General features: G+C 46.4%; 1 protein-coding gene across 2 annotated transcripts in view; it reads left to right on the forward strand.

Moving 5' to 3' along the window:
- arid4a (AT-rich interactive domain 4A) overlaps positions 1-18,603 on the forward strand; it is a 63,038-nt gene that overhangs the window by 18,678 nt on the left and 25,757 nt on the right. For both annotated transcript variants that reach the window (XM_079528465.1, XM_079528466.1), the window contains exons 9-21: positions 1,276-1,355; positions 3,554-3,630; positions 3,977-4,158; positions 7,493-7,565; positions 7,823-7,917; positions 8,266-8,363; positions 8,486-8,723; positions 9,518-9,738; positions 11,802-11,957; positions 12,412-12,496; positions 13,817-14,012; positions 15,713-15,775; positions 16,861-18,468. In XM_079528465.1, coding sequence (XP_079384591.1) covers positions 1,276-1,355; positions 3,554-3,630; positions 3,977-4,158; positions 7,493-7,565; positions 7,823-7,917; positions 8,266-8,363; positions 8,486-8,723; positions 9,518-9,738; positions 11,802-11,957; positions 12,412-12,496; positions 13,817-14,012; positions 15,713-15,775; positions 16,861-18,468 — 3,172 coding nt within the window. The remainder of the gene's footprint in view (positions 1-1,275; positions 1,356-3,553; positions 3,631-3,976; positions 4,159-7,492; positions 7,566-7,822; positions 7,918-8,265; positions 8,364-8,485; positions 8,724-9,517; positions 9,739-11,801; positions 11,958-12,411; positions 12,497-13,816; positions 14,013-15,712; positions 15,776-16,860; positions 18,469-18,603) is intronic.

The following is an 18,603-nucleotide window of genomic DNA, read 5'->3' on the forward strand; positions in this document are numbered from 1 at the left end:
CTCTATGCGTCTGTGACGCATAGAGATAGATAGATAAAGTATCTATCTATCTCTATGCGTCCGTGACGCATTGAGAGAGCTCTCTATGCGTCCGTGACGCATAGAGATAGATAGATAAAGTATCTATCTATCTCTATGCGTCCGTGACGCATTGAGAGAGCTCTCTATGCGTCCGTGACGCATAGAGATAGATAGATAAAGTATCTATCTATCTCTATGCGTCCGTGACGCATTGAGAGAGCTCTCTATGCGTCCGTGACGCATAGAGATAGATAGATAAAGTATCTATCTATCTCTATGCGTCCGTGACGCATAGAGATAGATAGATAAAGTATCTATCTATCTCTATGCGTCCGTGACGCATTGAGAGAGCTCTCTATGCGTCCGTGACGCATAGAGATAGATAGATAAAGTATCTATCTATCTCTATGCGTCCGTGACGCATTGAGAGCTTGTAGCTATTTTAAGATTAGAGCATCGGAAGTGGTCACGCTAGTTAGTAGCAATTATGTTCAGAAGCGTCTTCCATTAAAACTTAATCGTCTCGGATATGTCATGTAAAAGCAAACGACACAGCCTCAATCTGACCCACTAATGCAGCGGCTCCCAAACTAGGGCCGTGCACCCCCTGTTACCCCCCCCCCCCCCCCCCCCCCCCCCTCCACACATGGAAATGTAATATATGAACATATTTTGTGAAATAATATTGGAAATTGGCCGCCTGCATACCGTATTTCACATAAGCTATAGACATAGAGACATGTATTTCCTATATCCACATATATGCACATATATGGGCGACTGTGGCTCAAGAGGTAGAGCAGGTCGTCCAATGATCCATGGGTCGGCGGTTCGAATCCCGGCTCCTCCTGTCCACACTCGATGTGCTGGTTGGTACCTTGCATGGCTTCCGCCGCAATCGGTGTATGAATGTGTGTGTGAATGGGTGAATGTAATGAAAAATCTGTGTAAAGCGCCTTGGATAAAGGCGCTATATAAATGCACCATTTACCATGAACTTGAATATGCTATATATTCTGCATATACTTGCCATATATTGGCATAATATGTTCATATATTTAAAATAAACCACAGCACCACCATTATCCTTTTCATGGTTTTGGAAACCGTTTGGGAACCCAAACGGGTGCAAGCGCACACACACACACACACACACACACACACACACACACACACACACACACACACACACACACACAGCCGCTGTACTGTAATTGTATTTCTGAATTTTCTGTAACTTTGTTTTCCCGTTAGGTTGTGTCTCCCAGCTGTAATGATGAGCTAACTGTGAAGAGAGAGCAGTGTTTGGTTCGGTCCTTCGCCGACTCCAAGTTGTAAGTACTACTGTATGACACGGTCAACTCCATCATACACGTATCGTACATAAACGGAGACAGGTTGCCTGTGAGCTTTGTACAACTGTCATACATTAGAGTCTGACAAAAACATAAAAAAGATACAATATGGGGCCCGTTCCTGGCCGACAGAGGTGCTACAACATGATACTGGTGTATGAAGTGAAGTGATGTTGTGCAGCTTGTGAAAGGTAGCCTGAAGTCTGAATGAGGAACTTGACTCTTTGCCTGCCAGGGTTCAAACGTCGTCTGCTCTGCCCTTGCCAGAGATCCTGGGGGTCATATAAGGGTCTTCACTGAAAAACACCGGCGGTGGCAGGATAATTAACTAATACCTGGCAGGGGTTGACACTAAGGTCTCATGTTCTACTTGGCCAAAGGTCATGCCCACTTGCCCCGAAAAGTAAATTGTCCATTATAAAATCATAGGTACATTTTTAATTGCCGCTTAAATTCAACACTGGGGGCTGTGCGATAAATGTCATACCTCAATTTCCATGCCAGATAGCTATGAATATGACTATGGATTTACACTTGTTGTTTTATATTGTGTAGCAACAGTGAAAACGGCACATTATAGCTAAACAGTGCTCTTAAGTTTATATTCCACAGACCAGAAGACAGAGCGCTCTGGCCACGTTCAAGTCTTTAGACCAGGGGTGCCCACACTTTTTTGACTTGAGGTCTACTTTTAAAATTGCCAGCTCAAGGTGATCTACCAACCAAAAGATAATTATCCCTTTGCTTAAAATACTCAAAATATGTACCTATATGGCGAATAAATAACATTAAGGCATTAGGACTTTCAAAATCTAGGTTTCAAAATCAATTCTATTTATTTATCTTTTCAGTTTCCCCGCATTGCAAAGAAGAGACTTAATTTCTGACTTTTTCGGATTTTCTGACTTGATCTGGCCTGTTAACATTTTCATAGACCTGGTTGCTTGTTTCTCTCTCAGTCACGAAATGTGGCAACCGTCAAAGCTAGTCCTAGTTTGTTTTGGTTGTGATGCATGGATCATGGCATCATGATGCTACCGCACAGACCACACAGAGACTACCGTGGAGGCGCGGACCCCCACGCAGACTATCGCGGACCCCCACGTAGACTATCGCGGACCTCCGCGGGGGTCCGTGCCGACCTCCTGCCGCGCGCATCTTGCTATATGAACAATGATGGATAGATATCCTTTTAATTTGACCCGACGTTCTCCTTCAAAGCCACCGGCGCGCCGCCGCCTGCCCGAGGCGAGGATTTTTTTTCTTTTTTCATGGCAAGGCCAAGCGGTCTACCTGCGCAGCGCTTGCGATCGACTGGTCGACCGCGATCGACGTAATGGGCACCCCTGCTTTAGACAGATATCTCATGTTGTGTGCTTACAGGCGGTTTCGTGCCCTCTCAAACGAGCACTTGCCCGGTTGAGCAACCTGAAGGCAAACTCCCACTTGCCCGAAAGATTTCTATACCTGCCAAGGGCAGGTGGACAACCCTTAGTGTCAACGCCTGCCTGCCTGCTAATGTGTTAAAGGAGAATTCCATGCTAGAAGGCTTTTTTACCTTTCTTTGTAGTCGTTACGTCCCCACCAAAGAGGTCCAGGTTTTGTGCAAAAACTCCTTATTGGCTATTTCCCCTACCATAAGCCCTCAATGAATTGCATTGAATTGAATGGGAATTGAATGGGGCTATGGGGTGTTGTGCTAATTTCCATCGAAATAAGTAGTAAAGTGTGCCGCTTGGGATATTATTTACATTTTGAAGAGAGGCTATATACAAAAAAAAAATTTTGAGCGATGGAAATAAGCAAATTAACACCCCATAGCCCCATTCAATTCCCATTCAATGCAATTAATTTAGGGCTTATGGTAGGGGAAATAGGCAATAAGGAGCTTTTGCACACCTGGACCTCTTTGGTGGGGACGTAACAACTACAAAGAAAGGTAAGAAAGCCTTTTAGTATGGAATTCTCCTTTAAAGGAGAGGTCATCTTAAGCCGTCCTCCTCCGCACTGGGAGGAAATCTGCAGCCGAGAGTTTGAGTCCTGAAATTGTACTAACGTTGTGGACGTGTGCCAAGTCTGGCCCGTGTTTCGTCACTAAAGTCTTAACAAAACATCCCAAAGTCCAAAAACAAACAAACAAATAAATAAAATATCATATTTTGTGATGTGTTTGTCAGTTTCACTGTGGCGAGGAAAGACCTTCACGAAGTGAAACCAGAGAACATCATGAAACCTGACATCTGCAGCAGGAAAGGTACTAAACAGCCAATAAACTAGCTATCATTCTCTGTATTTACAATAAGATTGTATTAATTTAACTGGGTTCTAGGCCTGAAACCGTCGATTACTTTCTTAGCCATTATTCTAGGGATAACCTTTTCAAATGGACGGCAAATTTTTGTACTGTATTTCTCATTGAATCGATTCACCGGCTACAAGTGTTGTCTCACAATTGTGTGTTGTCTCACAATGTTATTTTTTCGGCAAGAATAGTCAAAGTAACAAGCTGACAACACTCGTAGATCCTAAATAATTGATATTTTATGAAATGTTTTTTATACCATGCACCCTTGGCTCATATTTTCCCCTCTACCCTCCAGGTCACGATGGAGCTCATCTGTTCATGAGGTGTCAGGAAGTTCCTGATGTTTGGAAGATGGATCTCAGTCAGATCCTGGAGTCGTCCTCCAGCGAGGACGATGACGTAGAGGAGGAAGAGAAGGAGAGTGAGGAAGAGGAGGACGAGGAAGTTGTGAAGAAAAAGAAGAACATTAAAGAGGAGGTCGGACGATCTACTAATTATTATAATTCTGCTACTAATACGACTACGAATGGAGGAGGTGGGACGATCTACTAATTATTATAATTCTGCTACTAATACGACTACGAATGGAGGAGGTGGGACGATCTACTAATTATTATAATTCTGCTACTAATACGACTACGAAGGCCAGAGTAACGCCACTACCACTACCACTACTACTACTACTACCACTACCACTACTACTACTACTAGAGATGATCTACTAATTATTATAATTATGCTACTAATACGACTACGAATGCCAGTAACGATCTACTAATTATTATAATTCTGCTACTAATACGACTACGAATGCCAGTAACGCCACCACTACTACTAGTGATGCTGTTCCTGGTTCTTGCAGTCTTGTTGTAGTTATTGCAGGTTTTGAGAATCTTGAAGAATGGAGTGGCCTCCCCTATAATCACCATTTTCACTTGAGGCATTTAGCAGACATTGTTATCCGGAGTGATTTCTATGTGTGAGATGGGAATAGGCAGAGTAAGGCTGAACTCTAGTAAACAAAAGTAAAATAGAGTAAAGTGTAGTGCTTCAAAGAAACTGGGATGTCAGGTAAACGATGAATGTTATCTAAGTAAAATTTGTCAAAGAAAAAACTAATCTAAGAGGTGAGTCTTAAGACCATGGGATGTGTGTGGAGCAATTTCCAGGGTGTTTTTTTTAGGAAAGGCAAGTTTTATGAAAATAAACTTTGCACATGGTCATTTTCCGACTACTATACCAGAAGTTTTCTTCAGCGGCCTGTCGATATTGTGAGGCATAAGCCTGACTTTGTATTTTGTTGTGCGATGATGTTGCTCGTCAAAAATGGCTACAAAATCTACAAGTTCACAACGCCTTGCCCTGAGCCACAGGGCGACTGTGGCTTAGGAGGTAGAGCAGGTCGTCCAATGATCCATGGGTCGGCGGTTCGAATCCCGGCTCCTCCTGTCTACATGTCGAAGTGTCCTTGGGCAAGACACTGAACCCCAAATTGCTCCCGATGTGCTGGTTGGTACCTTGCATGGCTTCCGCCGCAATCGGTGTATGAATGGGTGAATGTAATGCACACTCTATGTAAAGCGCCTTGGATAAAGGTGCTATATAAATGCACCATTTACCATTTACCATTTAGTTATGTACTTATAGATCTTCTATCAATTTAGCTTCATTCATATCTGTAATGACTGTCATTCTACACAGAGTGTACAGGGCAAGCAATAATGCAACGATAGTTGCAAGACGAGCTAAATTGAGCTTGTTGTGTGGCATCTTTTTTTTTAAGATTTGTTTTTGGCTTTTGTGCCTTTACTGATAGTTGCAGTGAAGACGGACAGGAAAGAGGGAGAGAGAGAAGGGGAGAGACACGCAGCAAAGGTTGTCATGAACGGGACTCGAAGGCCAGAGCCTATATGTGGCATGTGGCCTGGACCACTAGGCCAGCGGGCGCCCCGTTGTCTGGCATCTGTAACATCATCTTAAACCCCTCATTTTGAAAGGTGTTGACTGGAGCCATTGTAGGAGCCATGAAATGGTTATGTTGGTTATTATTTATATGTTGGTCATGGTCAATGAAATGAATGGGCTGTCACTGGTGTCTAAGTGAATTATTGATTGACGGGCATAGGGGCGGACCTGGTTATCTTTAACATCACCTGTTCACCTGCTGAGCACACAGTGAGAGAGAGGGGGTGTCTGGGACGCCATACTTTTGTTGACCGCTTTACACCGCTTTCATTTGCTTTATTTTATTTACTTTATTTCAGTTGAAGCTGTGATCATTTTTGCTTTACGTTTGAGCACCGTTATGAGTCATTTATATTGCTTCAAATAAAACCCTAAAAATGCATCGTTTGGATCCAGCGAATTCCTTTTGTTTGCGGCAGAGCGCGTCTGACAACATGTCCCATCCCATCGCCTCTCAGCGACTTTAAGTTTAGTTCTCATGTAGTCTCTTTACAGCCATATTAGCTAAGTGATAAGGTTCAGGTTTGGGAGCTTGATTGATACGGTGATGCGCTACATAATGTTTGTGTTGTCGAGGTGTCTGTGTTGTCTGGCGGCTTGTTAAACATTGTGTTGTCGAGGTGTCTGTGTTGTCTGGCGGCTTGTTAAACATTGTGTTGTCGAGGTGTCTGTGTTGTCTGGCGGCTTGTTAAACATTGTGTTGTCGAGGTGTCTGTGTTGTCTGGCGGCTTGTTAAACATTGTGTTGTCGAGGTGTCTGTGTTGTCTGGCGGCTTGTTAAACATTGTGTTGTCGAGGTGTCTGTGTTGTCTGGCGGCTTGTTAAACATTGTGTTGTCGAGGTGTCTGTGTTGTCTGGCGGCGTGTTAAACATTGTGTTGTCGAGGTGTCTGTGTTGTCTGGCGGCTTGTTAAACGTTGTGTTGTCGAGGTGTCTGTGTTGTCTGGCGGCTTGGTAAACATTGTGTTGTCGAGGTGTCTGTGTTGTCTGGCGGCTTGTTAAGCATTGTGTTGTCGAGGTGTCTGTGTTGTCTGGCGGCTTGTTAAACATTGTGTTGTCGAGGTGTCTGTGTTGTCTGGCGGCTTGTTAAACATCGTGTTGTCGAGGTGTCTGTGTTGTCTGGCGGCTTGTTAAACATCGTGTTGTCGAGGTGTCTGTGTTGTCTGGCGTCTTGTTAAACATCGTGTTGTCGAGGTGTCTGTGTTGTCTGGCGTCGCGTATTTCATAACTTCTCCAACTGAAAACTGTCATACGCTCTCGTCGTTCTCTTGGTAGGCTAATGTTTTCGTAGCGACAACGCTAATGCTTCTGTCCCGACTCCTGCTCGTCTCGTCGTCTTGACAGTGCAGTGTCGGTTTCTATAGCAACGGGGTCGGCGGTACGAGTGCTGTGAATGAGGAAGAGAGACGGGCCAGATGATTTGTACCAACGGCATCATGGTTGTTTCATCATGGTTGTTTCATCATGGTTGTTTCATCATGGTTGTTTGTTTGGCGTTGATGTTGAAATAATGTCGTGTTTAGTATTGTTGGAAGAAAACACTGGTTAATAATACTCGGCTCCACTGATTTATTGCGTGTTTAATGTTTAGTATTATTGACGTCGCACTGCAAATAATTTAGAATCGCCCTAATTTAGAAATGAGATTGCATATGATTCAAGATCTGCATTGAACTCATGTATCTGGGTTAACCACATAAATGGTAACCATGCGTACATATATCACGTCGCGTGTAGATGGGCTATTTCTAAGTGTATATAGTGTGTGTATATATATATATATATATATATAGCTTAAGTTAATGCTTGGCGTCTGTCTGTCTGTCTGTCTGTCTGTATGTCTGTCAGCCCGATGATGAACCGGACCCAGAGGAGAGAGATCACTTCCTACAACAACTCTATAAGTTCATGGAGGACAGAGGTGAGACATAATTGCTGCGTGCACGTGTGTGTGTGTGTGTGTGTGTGTTCTTGTATTACTATACTTGTGAGGGCCAAATGTCCCCACAAGTATAGTAAAATTTAAGATTTTTTCCACCTGGTCCTCAAAGTTAAATGGTGGTTTGATCGTTTAGTTGCGTGCTAGAGTCATGTCTTCACTAGTATAGGAATAGCTGTGTGAATACAACCACCTTCATTGATTAAACATTGTTAATGTGTTCATGCATCTGTCTTCAGGCACTCCTATTAATAAACCTCCAGTGTTGGGCTACAAAGACCTGAACCTCTTCAAACTCTTCAGACTGGTCTATCAGCTGGGAGGCTGTCGGAACGTTAGTATACCTGTCTGTCTGTCTGTCTGTCACAGAATAGAGGGTATGTGCATGACCTCATCATCATACCCGGAAGTTATGCAGGAACGCCTGAGTGGCAAAAAAAACTACTTTCTGGCCTTGATAGCCCAAATTAGCCCATACATCCAAACAGAAAAGTCCTATCTGATTGACAGCCCATACATCCAAACAGAAAAGTCCTATCTGATTGAATTAAACAACGTTAAACTCACTTTGCCACTCACTTTATGCATGCCCATACCCTCTATAATGGAAGCCTGTATTTATGCTTTTTTTATGGTCCAGTGCTCGGGCCTTAATAATAATGATGATGATGATGTGTTTCAGATCGAGAGTGGTACTGTATGGAAGCAGGTCTACATGGATCTGGGAATTCCTGTTCTCAACTCGGCTGCTTCATACAATGTTAAGACTGCTTATAAAAAGTATGTGACACGCACGGCACGGCGCACACACACACACACACACACACACTGTTGAGACTACTTATATGAATTGCACTGTTATTCATACTAACGTACTTGGTATGATTCAACGTGCGTTTCAGGTACCTTGCTGGCTTCGAGGACTACTGCCGTTCAGCCTCCATCACGTTCAGAACTATCCATCACAATAAGCCCCGCCTCCCTACCACGCTGACGAATCCGAAGCCCGCATGGGTGGAGGTCCAGGCCCCTCCACCAATCAAGACGGAGCCTGTAGATGACAAGCCCAGGGTGAAGGTGGAGTCGGAGAGTGAGAGTGAAAAGGAGGAGGAGCCTAAGGACAGACACGCCTCTCCCAGGGTGAGTGGGCGGGGCTTCCAACCTGCACTATTTACCTCCCTGTTCTACCCAAGGACTGTCTAAAGAGGACGAGACGCGAAGACCGTACGGGCGACGCCATGTTGCTCCATGGTGCTCCATGGAAGGAAGGAAACATGCGCAGTTGAGACCAGGAAGTTGTACATGCACAAATTTGGGCATGTACAACTTCCTGGAGATTCAATATTTGAACTGGCAATGAAATGAGGAGGTTAAAATAGCAGCAGATATCGTAACGCATACACTGTAAATATAAAGGTGCATAGTTTACAGCAGTGTTCCCAAACCTTTCAGGTCGAGACCCAAAAGAGAGATTAGACGCCCGGGACCCAAACTATAATATAAAGGGACCCATAGAAATGTGTCCGTGACCCACAAATGGGTCCCGATCCAGTGTTTGGTAACTACTCGGGAACTACTCGGTTAAAACATGTCAAAATGTGTCAATCGCTGCTAGTGCTAAATGTTCTTGCTCAAATGTGAATCTCGGTTTTCCTCCACAAGAATTGAGATCACGATTCTCAATTTTTATCCATGAAAATATTTATTGTCTAGTTGCAGAATGATTGACTACATTCAAAATGTGGCACCTGGAGCCAAATACTGTGGCTTAAAACTCCTATAACACCATCTGAAAGGTTGAAAAGGTAGAAATATATCCGGGTCTTGCAGGGTTAAACCTCTCAAAGTCTCTCTTGTTGCAAACACATAAGATTCTGGCTCAAATTTAGAACTGAGATCTCATAGTTGTCTCTATGTTCTCTCCGTCGGTGCAGGGTGTGCGGCGGTGTCAGCTGAAGATGGAATCCCCCCCCGTGTCGTCCAGAGAGAGGCAGACAGAGGAGAGACAGACGGACGGGGGAGAGGAGACCAGCGGAGAGGAGAGAGAACCTCCTCCCATCAGGAGGCGCAGCAACCGACGCATGGAGGAGTCGGAGTCCGAGGAGGACGACGACGAGGATGACGAAGCAGAGCGGAGGCGAGGAGGAGGAGACAGGTGAGGGGGATGGAATGGATGCCTGCTCTTTCCTCACTGTTTGGTCTCTAGGCCAGCTTATTTTACCCATTTAGGCCTGACGTTGAAATAAAAAAAATGCCTATTTTGAGTGGTGCAAACCACTCAAAAAAACACTCAACCAAAAAAATGAGCATGGTTACTATGGTCACTGACATTACGTCAGACCAGAGCTGATCAGGCTATATAAGACCTTGCACCACTCAGTTCACACGGGTGTGATTTTTTTCTATATCAGTGGTTCTCAAACTATTTAATGTCAAGGGCCCCAAAACTTATATGTAATTGGCTGCCGACCCCCGTCTGTAAATATGTTGTTCCAGGGACCCCCCCAGAAGCAAAGACTTGAGTTAAAAAAACGTTTGCTCTGAAATAATATATATTCAATATTTTTCAAAAATAGCAGATCTACAAACTCGCTATGAGCTTGTAGATCTGCTATTTGTCAATAGCTAAAGTCCTACCACCTTCCATGATTGCTTTATTGGCCCTGCACCCACTGTCGAGGTGCGTGTAAATAGATATCCTATGAAAAGGTTTGACTTTAAAAACAATTCTTTGTAACTGTGGGTGTTTCTCTTGCAATAAAACTAAAGAAAAGTGGAAGTCACTTTATTATATTAGATGTCTGTTATTTTCCATGTAGTTCTTTATCAGGATCTGATACGGTGATACCTCTGCTGTTCTAAATGACTTCCACTTCATGGAACCTAAACTAAGCTCAGCCTGCCACCTGCTGGGAGAACAGGGAAGTGCAGCCGATGCTCCCTGTATCATTTGAAGTTGATAAGACGATCTTAACCACTTCTCTTGAGCCCTAGCATCCTTATTCTGGGCCTAATGTTTGGCAAAAAAAATAGCCTATAGGCCTATCTCCACGCCCACTTCCGGTAGATAGTGGTGTCATTTAACATTAGGCATTTACACTTTTTTTCTCTGGAGAATCTAAGTACATTTCCTAATGTTAAAATGTCAAAGACCGATAATAATATGAAGAAAACACAATGGTATAACAACTCAAATAAGTAGAATAAATCTTACCTTTACAAAACGGTAGTTTGTGGCTTGTGAAAATACCTCTTTTAACATGGAAGCCTATGGACCAGAAAAAAAATAACACCACTAGCTCTAAAAGGGGGTGTAAAAAGGGGGCGGGGAAATGCTGTGAGATAGGCCTATCTTCAAACTCACAACTTGTTGCGATTTGTTAATTACATTTTGGGGGAAAAGAGCAAATAATATACAGACCAGCTGAGATCAAATGGAGGCTTTGTTATCAGTATCATGACATGAGGAAATCAGTCCGACTCTGACAGAGGTGAGATGACTACAAACGTACATTTTATGACTTACCTTCACCTTGAAACTACATGTGTCAAGATATGAATAATCTTCGATTCGACTTTCGATTCTTAAATCACAATTCGATTTAATATTACACTTTTATTTTATTATTAGGCTATTAACTCTAACCTGACTCCGCCAGATGGGGCAGCAGAGAGTACACTGGGTTCCCCCCTCCTGCTCCCATCTGGGAACTCTCAAGCAGACTTGATGCCCGGCCACAAAACGGCCTGGCCAATCAGCGGCAGCTAGAGGCGGGATCAAGGCAGCACTGTATGCCTTGTAAAGAATGACACTTGTTTCTCAATAAATAACATAATCTAATCTTTGGGTTTCATGCCCTAACAACTGTCATTGATATTTTTGAGTGGTGCAAACCACTCCAATAACCAGCTTTGTCTGTATCTATGTGTATGTGTCTATGTATGTGTGTACGTGGGGCCACGTACAGGTGAGCATGGTTGCTATGGTTGGTGTGTGACGTCACTGACATACTGCACCACTCAGTTCACACGGGTGTGATTTTTTTTATTAACTCATTGACATTTTCAGATTCTTCTTTAAACTGATGAGTGCTCCTTTACAAAAATACTGTCCAATTTCAATGCAGACATGACGTTTTTGAAATATTCCCCAAAAGCTGGTACATAAAGGTGTGTGTGTGTGTGTGTGTGTGTGTGTGTGTATGTGTGTGTGCTCAGTGACGGTGAGGATGATGATTCCATAACGGGGACGAAGGTGAGAGTGAAGTATGGTCGGGGTAAGACTCAGAAGATCTATGAAGCCAACATCAAGAAAACCCAGACGGACGAAGGGGACATACTTTACCTGGTTCATTACTATGGATGGAACGTTAGGTACCTGTTTGTTTGTCTGGATGCATGAGATGTTAGCTGTCTAGTTAATAACCAGCCTGAAAGCAATAAGCAGACTGTTTAGTGGAACCCTGTAATAATATATACCTACCTATTGTTTGTTACAGCAGTTAGCAAATATCACTTTAACAGTCTAAAGAAAGGAAATGAATGTAACCGTGGTTTCATAAAATAACTGCGTGCTAACCTGTGTGTGTGTGTGTGTGTGTGTGTGTGTGTGTGTGTGTGTGTGTGTGTGTGTGTGTGTGTGTGTGTGTGTGTGTGTGTGTGTGTGTGTGTGTGTGTGTGTGTGTGTGTGTGTGTGTGTGTGTGTGTGTGTGTGTGTGTGTGTGTGTGTGTGTGTGTGTGTGTGTGTGTGTGTGTGTGTGTGTGTGTGTGTGTGTGTGTGTGTGTGTGTGTGTGTGTGTGTGTGTGTGTGTGTGTGTGTGTGTGGTAGGTATGATGAGTGGGTGAAGGCTGATAGAATCATCTGGCCAGTGGAAAAAGGAACAACAAAGAAGCGGAACAGAAAGAAAGTCAAGGTGAGGAAAATCTAGACGCTAATAAGATGGAGACCTCACTGTTTGAGACTGACCGGACGCATACATACGCAACCCCTGATCTGTCTCACTGTTCACTGTTTGAGACTGACCGGACGCATACATACGCAACCCCTGATCTGTCTCACTGTTCACTGTTTGAGACTGACCGGACGCATACATACGCAACCCCTGATCTGTCTCACTGTTCACTGTTTGAGACTGACCGGACGCATACATACGCAACCTCTGATCTGTCTCACTGTTCACTGTTTGAGACTGACCGGACGCATACATACGCAACCTCTGATCTGTCTCACTGTTCACTGTTTGAGACTGACCGGACGCATACATACGCAACCTCTGATCTGTCTCACTGTTCACTGTTTGAGACTGACCGGACGCATACATACGCAACCTCTGATCTGTCTCACTGTTCACTGTTTGAGACTGACCGGACACATACATACGCAACCCCTGATCTGTCTCACTGTTCACTGTTTGAGACTGACCGGACACATACATACGCAACCCCTGATCTGTCTCACTGTTCACTGTTTGAGACTGACCGGACACATACATACGCAACCCCTGATCTGTCTCACTGTTCACTGTTTGAGACTGACCGGACACATACATACGCAACCCCTGATCTGTCTCACTGTTCAATGTTTGAGACTGACCGGACACATACATACGCAACCCCTGATCTGTCTCACTGTTCACTGTTTGAGACTGACCGGACGCATACATACGCAACCCCTGATCTGTCTCACTGTTCACTGTTTGAGACTGACCGGACGCATACATACGCAACCCCTGATCTGTCTCACTGTTCACTGAGACTGACCGGACGCATACATACGCAACCTCTGATCTGTCTCACTGTTCACTGAGACTGACCGGACGCATACATACGCAACCTCTGATCTGTCTCACTGTTCACTGAGACTGACCGGACGCATACATACGCAACCTCTGATCTGTCTCACTGTTCACTGAGACTGACCGGACGCATACATACGCAACCCCTGATCTGTCTCACTGTTCACTGAGACTGACCGGACGCATACATACGCAACCTCTGATCTGTCTCACTGTTCACTGAGACTGACCGGACGCATACATACGCAACCTCTGATCTGTCCCACTGTTCATTGAGATTGACCGGACGCATACATACGCAACCTCTGATCTGTATCTGTCTCACTGTTCACTGAGACTGACCGGACGCATACATACGCAACCCCTGATCTGTCTCACTGTTCACTGAGACTGACCGGACGCATACATACGCAACCTCTGATCTGTCCCGGCGTCTAGAATAAAGAAGAAGGCGGAGACAAGGAGGAGGAGGAGCCCTTGGCTTCTAAGGCGGGGTCTGTGAAGAGGGGCCGTCCCCAGGTCAGGACCACGCCCACCATGGCGGCGGACCGCAGCGTTTCCAAGACGCCCAGCAGCGAGGGAGGCCACAGCAGCAGCAGCCGGCCTCACTCCTCCCACATGGCCAACGGCGACAGTAAGAGACATGATGATGTCACACACAGACGCACACACACACACACACAGATGCACACAGACGCACACGCACGCACACACACACACCTTGCATCACTCCTCCCACATAGCCAACGGCTACAGTAAGACGTGATGATGTCACTAGGCATGTAGCGGTATACCGTATCACGGCATTACCGTGGCAAAAACAGCTGATCACAGATCTGTGGCTGATGGGGCGGCGGTGGCTCAGGGGTGGAGTGGCTGATCACAGATCTGTGTCTGATGGGGCGGCGGTGGCTCAGGGATGGAGTGGCTGATCACAGATCTGTGTCTGATGGGGCGGCGGTGGCTCAGGGGTGGAGTGGCTGATCACAGATCTGTGGCTGATGGGGCGGCGGTGGCTCAGGGGTGGAGTGGCTGATCACAGATCTGTGGCTGATGGGGCGGCGGTGGCTCAGGGGTGGAGTGGCTGATCACAGATCTGTGGCTGATGGGGCGGCGGTGGCTCAGAGGTGGAGTGGCTGGATCGTAACCGCAAGGTTGCCTGTTCGAACCCGGGCTCCCCCAGAGTTAGTGTCGAAGTGTCCTTGAGCAAGACACTGAACCCCAAATTGCTCCCGATGTGCTGGCTAGTGCCTTGCATGGTTTCTGCCGCCATCTGTGTATGAATGTGTGTGTGAATGGGTGAATGTAATGCACATGTAAAGCGCCTTGGATAAAGGCGCTATATAAATGTACCATTTGATGGAGCGGAGGACCTCTGAACCTTGTGTAACACATACGACTTGCTGGTGCAACTCATGCGGATTACACTTGCATCTCCATATTTCAACTTTGTATGGTTATTATTTTCATAAATTAAATCCTCTACTTTGTTATAGAAGTGTCGCACAAAGTTAGCCAGATAGATGCCTTTAGTAGCAATAGATAGACATGCTGTGAGTTTGTAGACCTTTAGTTGTTTTTTTTAAGCCACAAAACATCTGAGTTTGTAGATTGTTTTGTTTTTTCTTTTTGTCCCTCTTTGGTCTGTCGTGTAGGTTTTTATAAATATTTAACCAATGAAAAGTAGAGCCTGGGATCGATTGGAACACAGGTACGTTTCTGAAAACGAACTGTTTTGGTAATCCAAGGTTTGTTTGTGCCCGGCACTGGCGCTATGAATGTCACAACCTGTGTTCTATGTTTTTTTTTAGTTTTTTTTTTTACCTGAGATCAGATTCTAAAAATGTCTTCTACATCCTGACAGTTTTCTGAAAAAGATATGTTTCTATGTCAGTTGTTCTTCGATTTTTCAAAAATAGCAGACCTACAAGCTTGTAGCGCGCTACTCGGTGGCGCGCTATGAGCTTGTAGATCTGCTATTTTCAATAGCTAAAGCATAACATAATGATAACACCAATTATCTATGGCCAGGTTTGGCCATAGTACATTATTGACTTTGATTATTGCTACCGGGTACTGTCTTTGTTTATATGAAGATATTTGTCATATCTGCCCTGTGCAATATTAATTTAATACATTTGTTTTGCTACTCTTGGGCAAACGGAAATAGAAATGCATTTATGCTCCAATATTCAATGCCAAAAACACAATTAAATCTAATTACTGGTCCAATGAATCATCAACTAAAACATGGTGGATGGATGGCTGATGGTCTGATGGCTGATGGTCTGATGGCTGATGGATGGCTGATGGTCAAACTGTTTTCTCTCCCAGGCACTCCAAGAAGACGAACGCGGAGAACGTCTGGGATGTACGACTCGGACAGAGCCTCAAACGGTAATGAATTAATTACTCTGGTTCTGATTCTGGCTTCCAACGATTATGAAACCAAGTTTGCTATTGTACAACGATTAATTTGATGCAATTGGTGCACTTCTTGGAATCAAGTAGTGCACCTAATAATATGATATAGTACTTTTATTGTCAGTTCACACTGAATTTTGTCTTGCGACCCAGCAGCCAAGTATGCAGAACACATATACACACATTTGACACAACACAAAGAACAAGACAATTTACATACATAAAGACATGAAGACAAGAGCAATATCCACCGCCTAGATTACCCCGTGGCTACCACAACTCCTGATTAAGGATATTTGGCTCTTCAAAGTAAGTGTTACGCGCGATAAAACCCTGGCAGTACGCAATCGATGGATGAATTAATGGCGGCGGCAATTGAGTTAAGCCTCAAAGTCGACTGGTGGACAAAGGACCTCTTTAGTCTGACCTTATTGTATGCTGGTACACCATATCTCCTTCCTGAAGGTAGCAACCTTTAGTCTGAACTTATAGAGCACCGAAGTCTGGTTGTTTGACTCGTTTCTAACGCTTATTTTGTTACTCTTTGCGTATATTTGTACATTTCCAGTCGAAGTCGATGCTTCATATCCATATGAGTGAAAAGGCCGGGGTGATCGGTTTATTTTTCAAACACAGTTCTTATATGAGGTGATCTAAAATCCCCCCTATGGAGATTACAATGCAAATAAAAAGTACATGAACCTGTGGACTGACGCCCTCTACTGACGGTGACGTCAGGACTTCGGTGCTCTATAGTATGCTGGTACACCATATCTCCTTCCTGAAGGTAGCAACCTATATTCTCCATTTGGAACCAGGATGTAAACGGCTTGACAATTCTTAATATCCTGGGTTCGGTTCCCATCTCTGGACGTGCATGTGAACTCACCTTGAAATATGTCTGTAATGTCTCATCTGTCTATACAGTCTGTTAACTAAGGCTACAGTTATTGAACTGCCAATTTATTTTTCAATGAATCAAAGAACTATCCAATAGAATAAATGCTAAGATCATTGAGTGTGATAGTGAAAGTGTGTGTTTGTGTGTGTGTGTGCAGAGTCCAACTCGTCAGACAGTGACCCAGAGGACTCCAGTGAGGACAGAACGTCCACATGTCTCCAGCAGGAGGATGAGGAGGACGAGGAGGACGCTAGCAGGAAGACTCCTCCGAACAGCGGAAACATGGAAACCAACGCCGTGCCGCCGACCCTCCCACCCTTTGGCGCCACACCCCGCGAGCGTCTCGACAAACCCCTCCTCGCCCAACCGGAGAAGTGGGAGCGTCCTGACAAAGCCCTCCTCGCCCAACCGGAGAAGAGGGAGTGTCCCGACAAACCCCTCCTCACCCAACCGGAGAAGAGGGAGCCGGGCAAAGGGGAGGAGCCGGCACCTGTGGCGGCGTGTCCGTCGACGCCGGACAAAGGCGTTGGCGAAGTTTCGCCGATCCGAGACGAGCGACACAAAGCGTCTCCGACCGCGGGGCAGACGACCCCCCCGGCTCGGCCGGACGCGTCTCCCGCGGCCCGACGCGCCGACGGCCCCGACAGAGCCCAGAACAGCAGCTCCTCTCCCGCCGCTCGGCGCGATGTCGGCCTCGAAAGAGCCCAGAACAGCAGCTCCTCTCCAGCTGCTCGGCGAGCGGACGGCCCCGACAGAGCCCAGAACAGCAGCTCCTCTCCAGCTGCTCGGCGCGATGTCGGCCCCGACAGAGCCCAGAACAGCAGCTCCTCTCCAGCCGCTCGGCGCGATGTCGGCCTCGAAAGAGCCCAGAACAGCAGCTCCTCTCCAGCCGCTCGGCGCGATGTCGGCCTCGAAAGAGCCCAGAACAGCAGCTCCTCTCCAGCCGCTCGGCGCGATGTCGGCCTCGAAAGAGCCCAGAACAGCAGCTCCTCTCCAGCCGCTCGGCGCGATGTCGGCCTCGACAGAGCCCAGAACAGCAGCTCCTCTCCCGCCGCTCGGCGCGATGTCGGCCCCGACAGAGCCCAGAACAGCAGCTCCTCTCCAGCTGCTCGGCGCGATGTCGGCCCCGACAGAGCCCAGAACAGCAGCTCCTCTCCAGCCGCTCGGCGCGATGTCGGCCCCGACAGAGCCCAGAACAGCAGCTCCTCTCCGCTGTCGTCGCACGACTGCAGCAAACCCGACGCGCCGCTCCCCTCGCCCAGGGTCAAGGGGCGTAGGTCAAACGCGAGAGAGGTGGGCTGCGAAACGCCGCCGAGAAACGCCATGTGCGTCTCCGGCGGTGCCTCCGTTGCCGTCACTCCCGCCACTCCGCCCAGCCCCTCCCCGAGCCGCGGCGCTAGCCCCGCACCTGTCCCCACCGCCACTAAGCCCGCCCCCTTCGCCTCTACTAGCCCCTCTTCCGTCGTCGTGACAACCACCACGTGCTCCGTCGCCATCACTAGACCCTCCTCCCCTGCCACTAGTCCGGTCTCCGTCGCTAGCCCCTCCTCCACGGCCACTAGTCCCGCCTCCGTCACCACCACGGCCAACCACACGGGCTCGCTGCTCTGCGTGAAGCGGCAGGAGGAGCCCATGGTGGTCCTGCACTGCCTGCCGCCTCAGCACCGCCTCCCTCCAGAGGCCACGCCCAACGCCGCGCACGACTCTGACACAGACTCCGCCCCCGAGGAGGACGAGAGGAGCACCGCAGGAGGAGGAGCCACAGGTAGGCCCCGCCCACGTTATTGTTACATCATCGCCCCGTCCTTGAGATAATTGCAGCTTTGCATTATTAATCATCAATAGGCTAAAAAACTGAAAAGAAAACATACATACCATATCTCCATATCTGCGTGAATTA

Source organism: Electrona antarctica (assembly GCF_951216825.1).
Source record: "Electrona antarctica genome assembly, chromosome: 18".
Taxonomy (NCBI): Eukaryota; Metazoa; Chordata; class Actinopteri; order Myctophiformes; family Myctophidae; genus Electrona; species Electrona antarctica.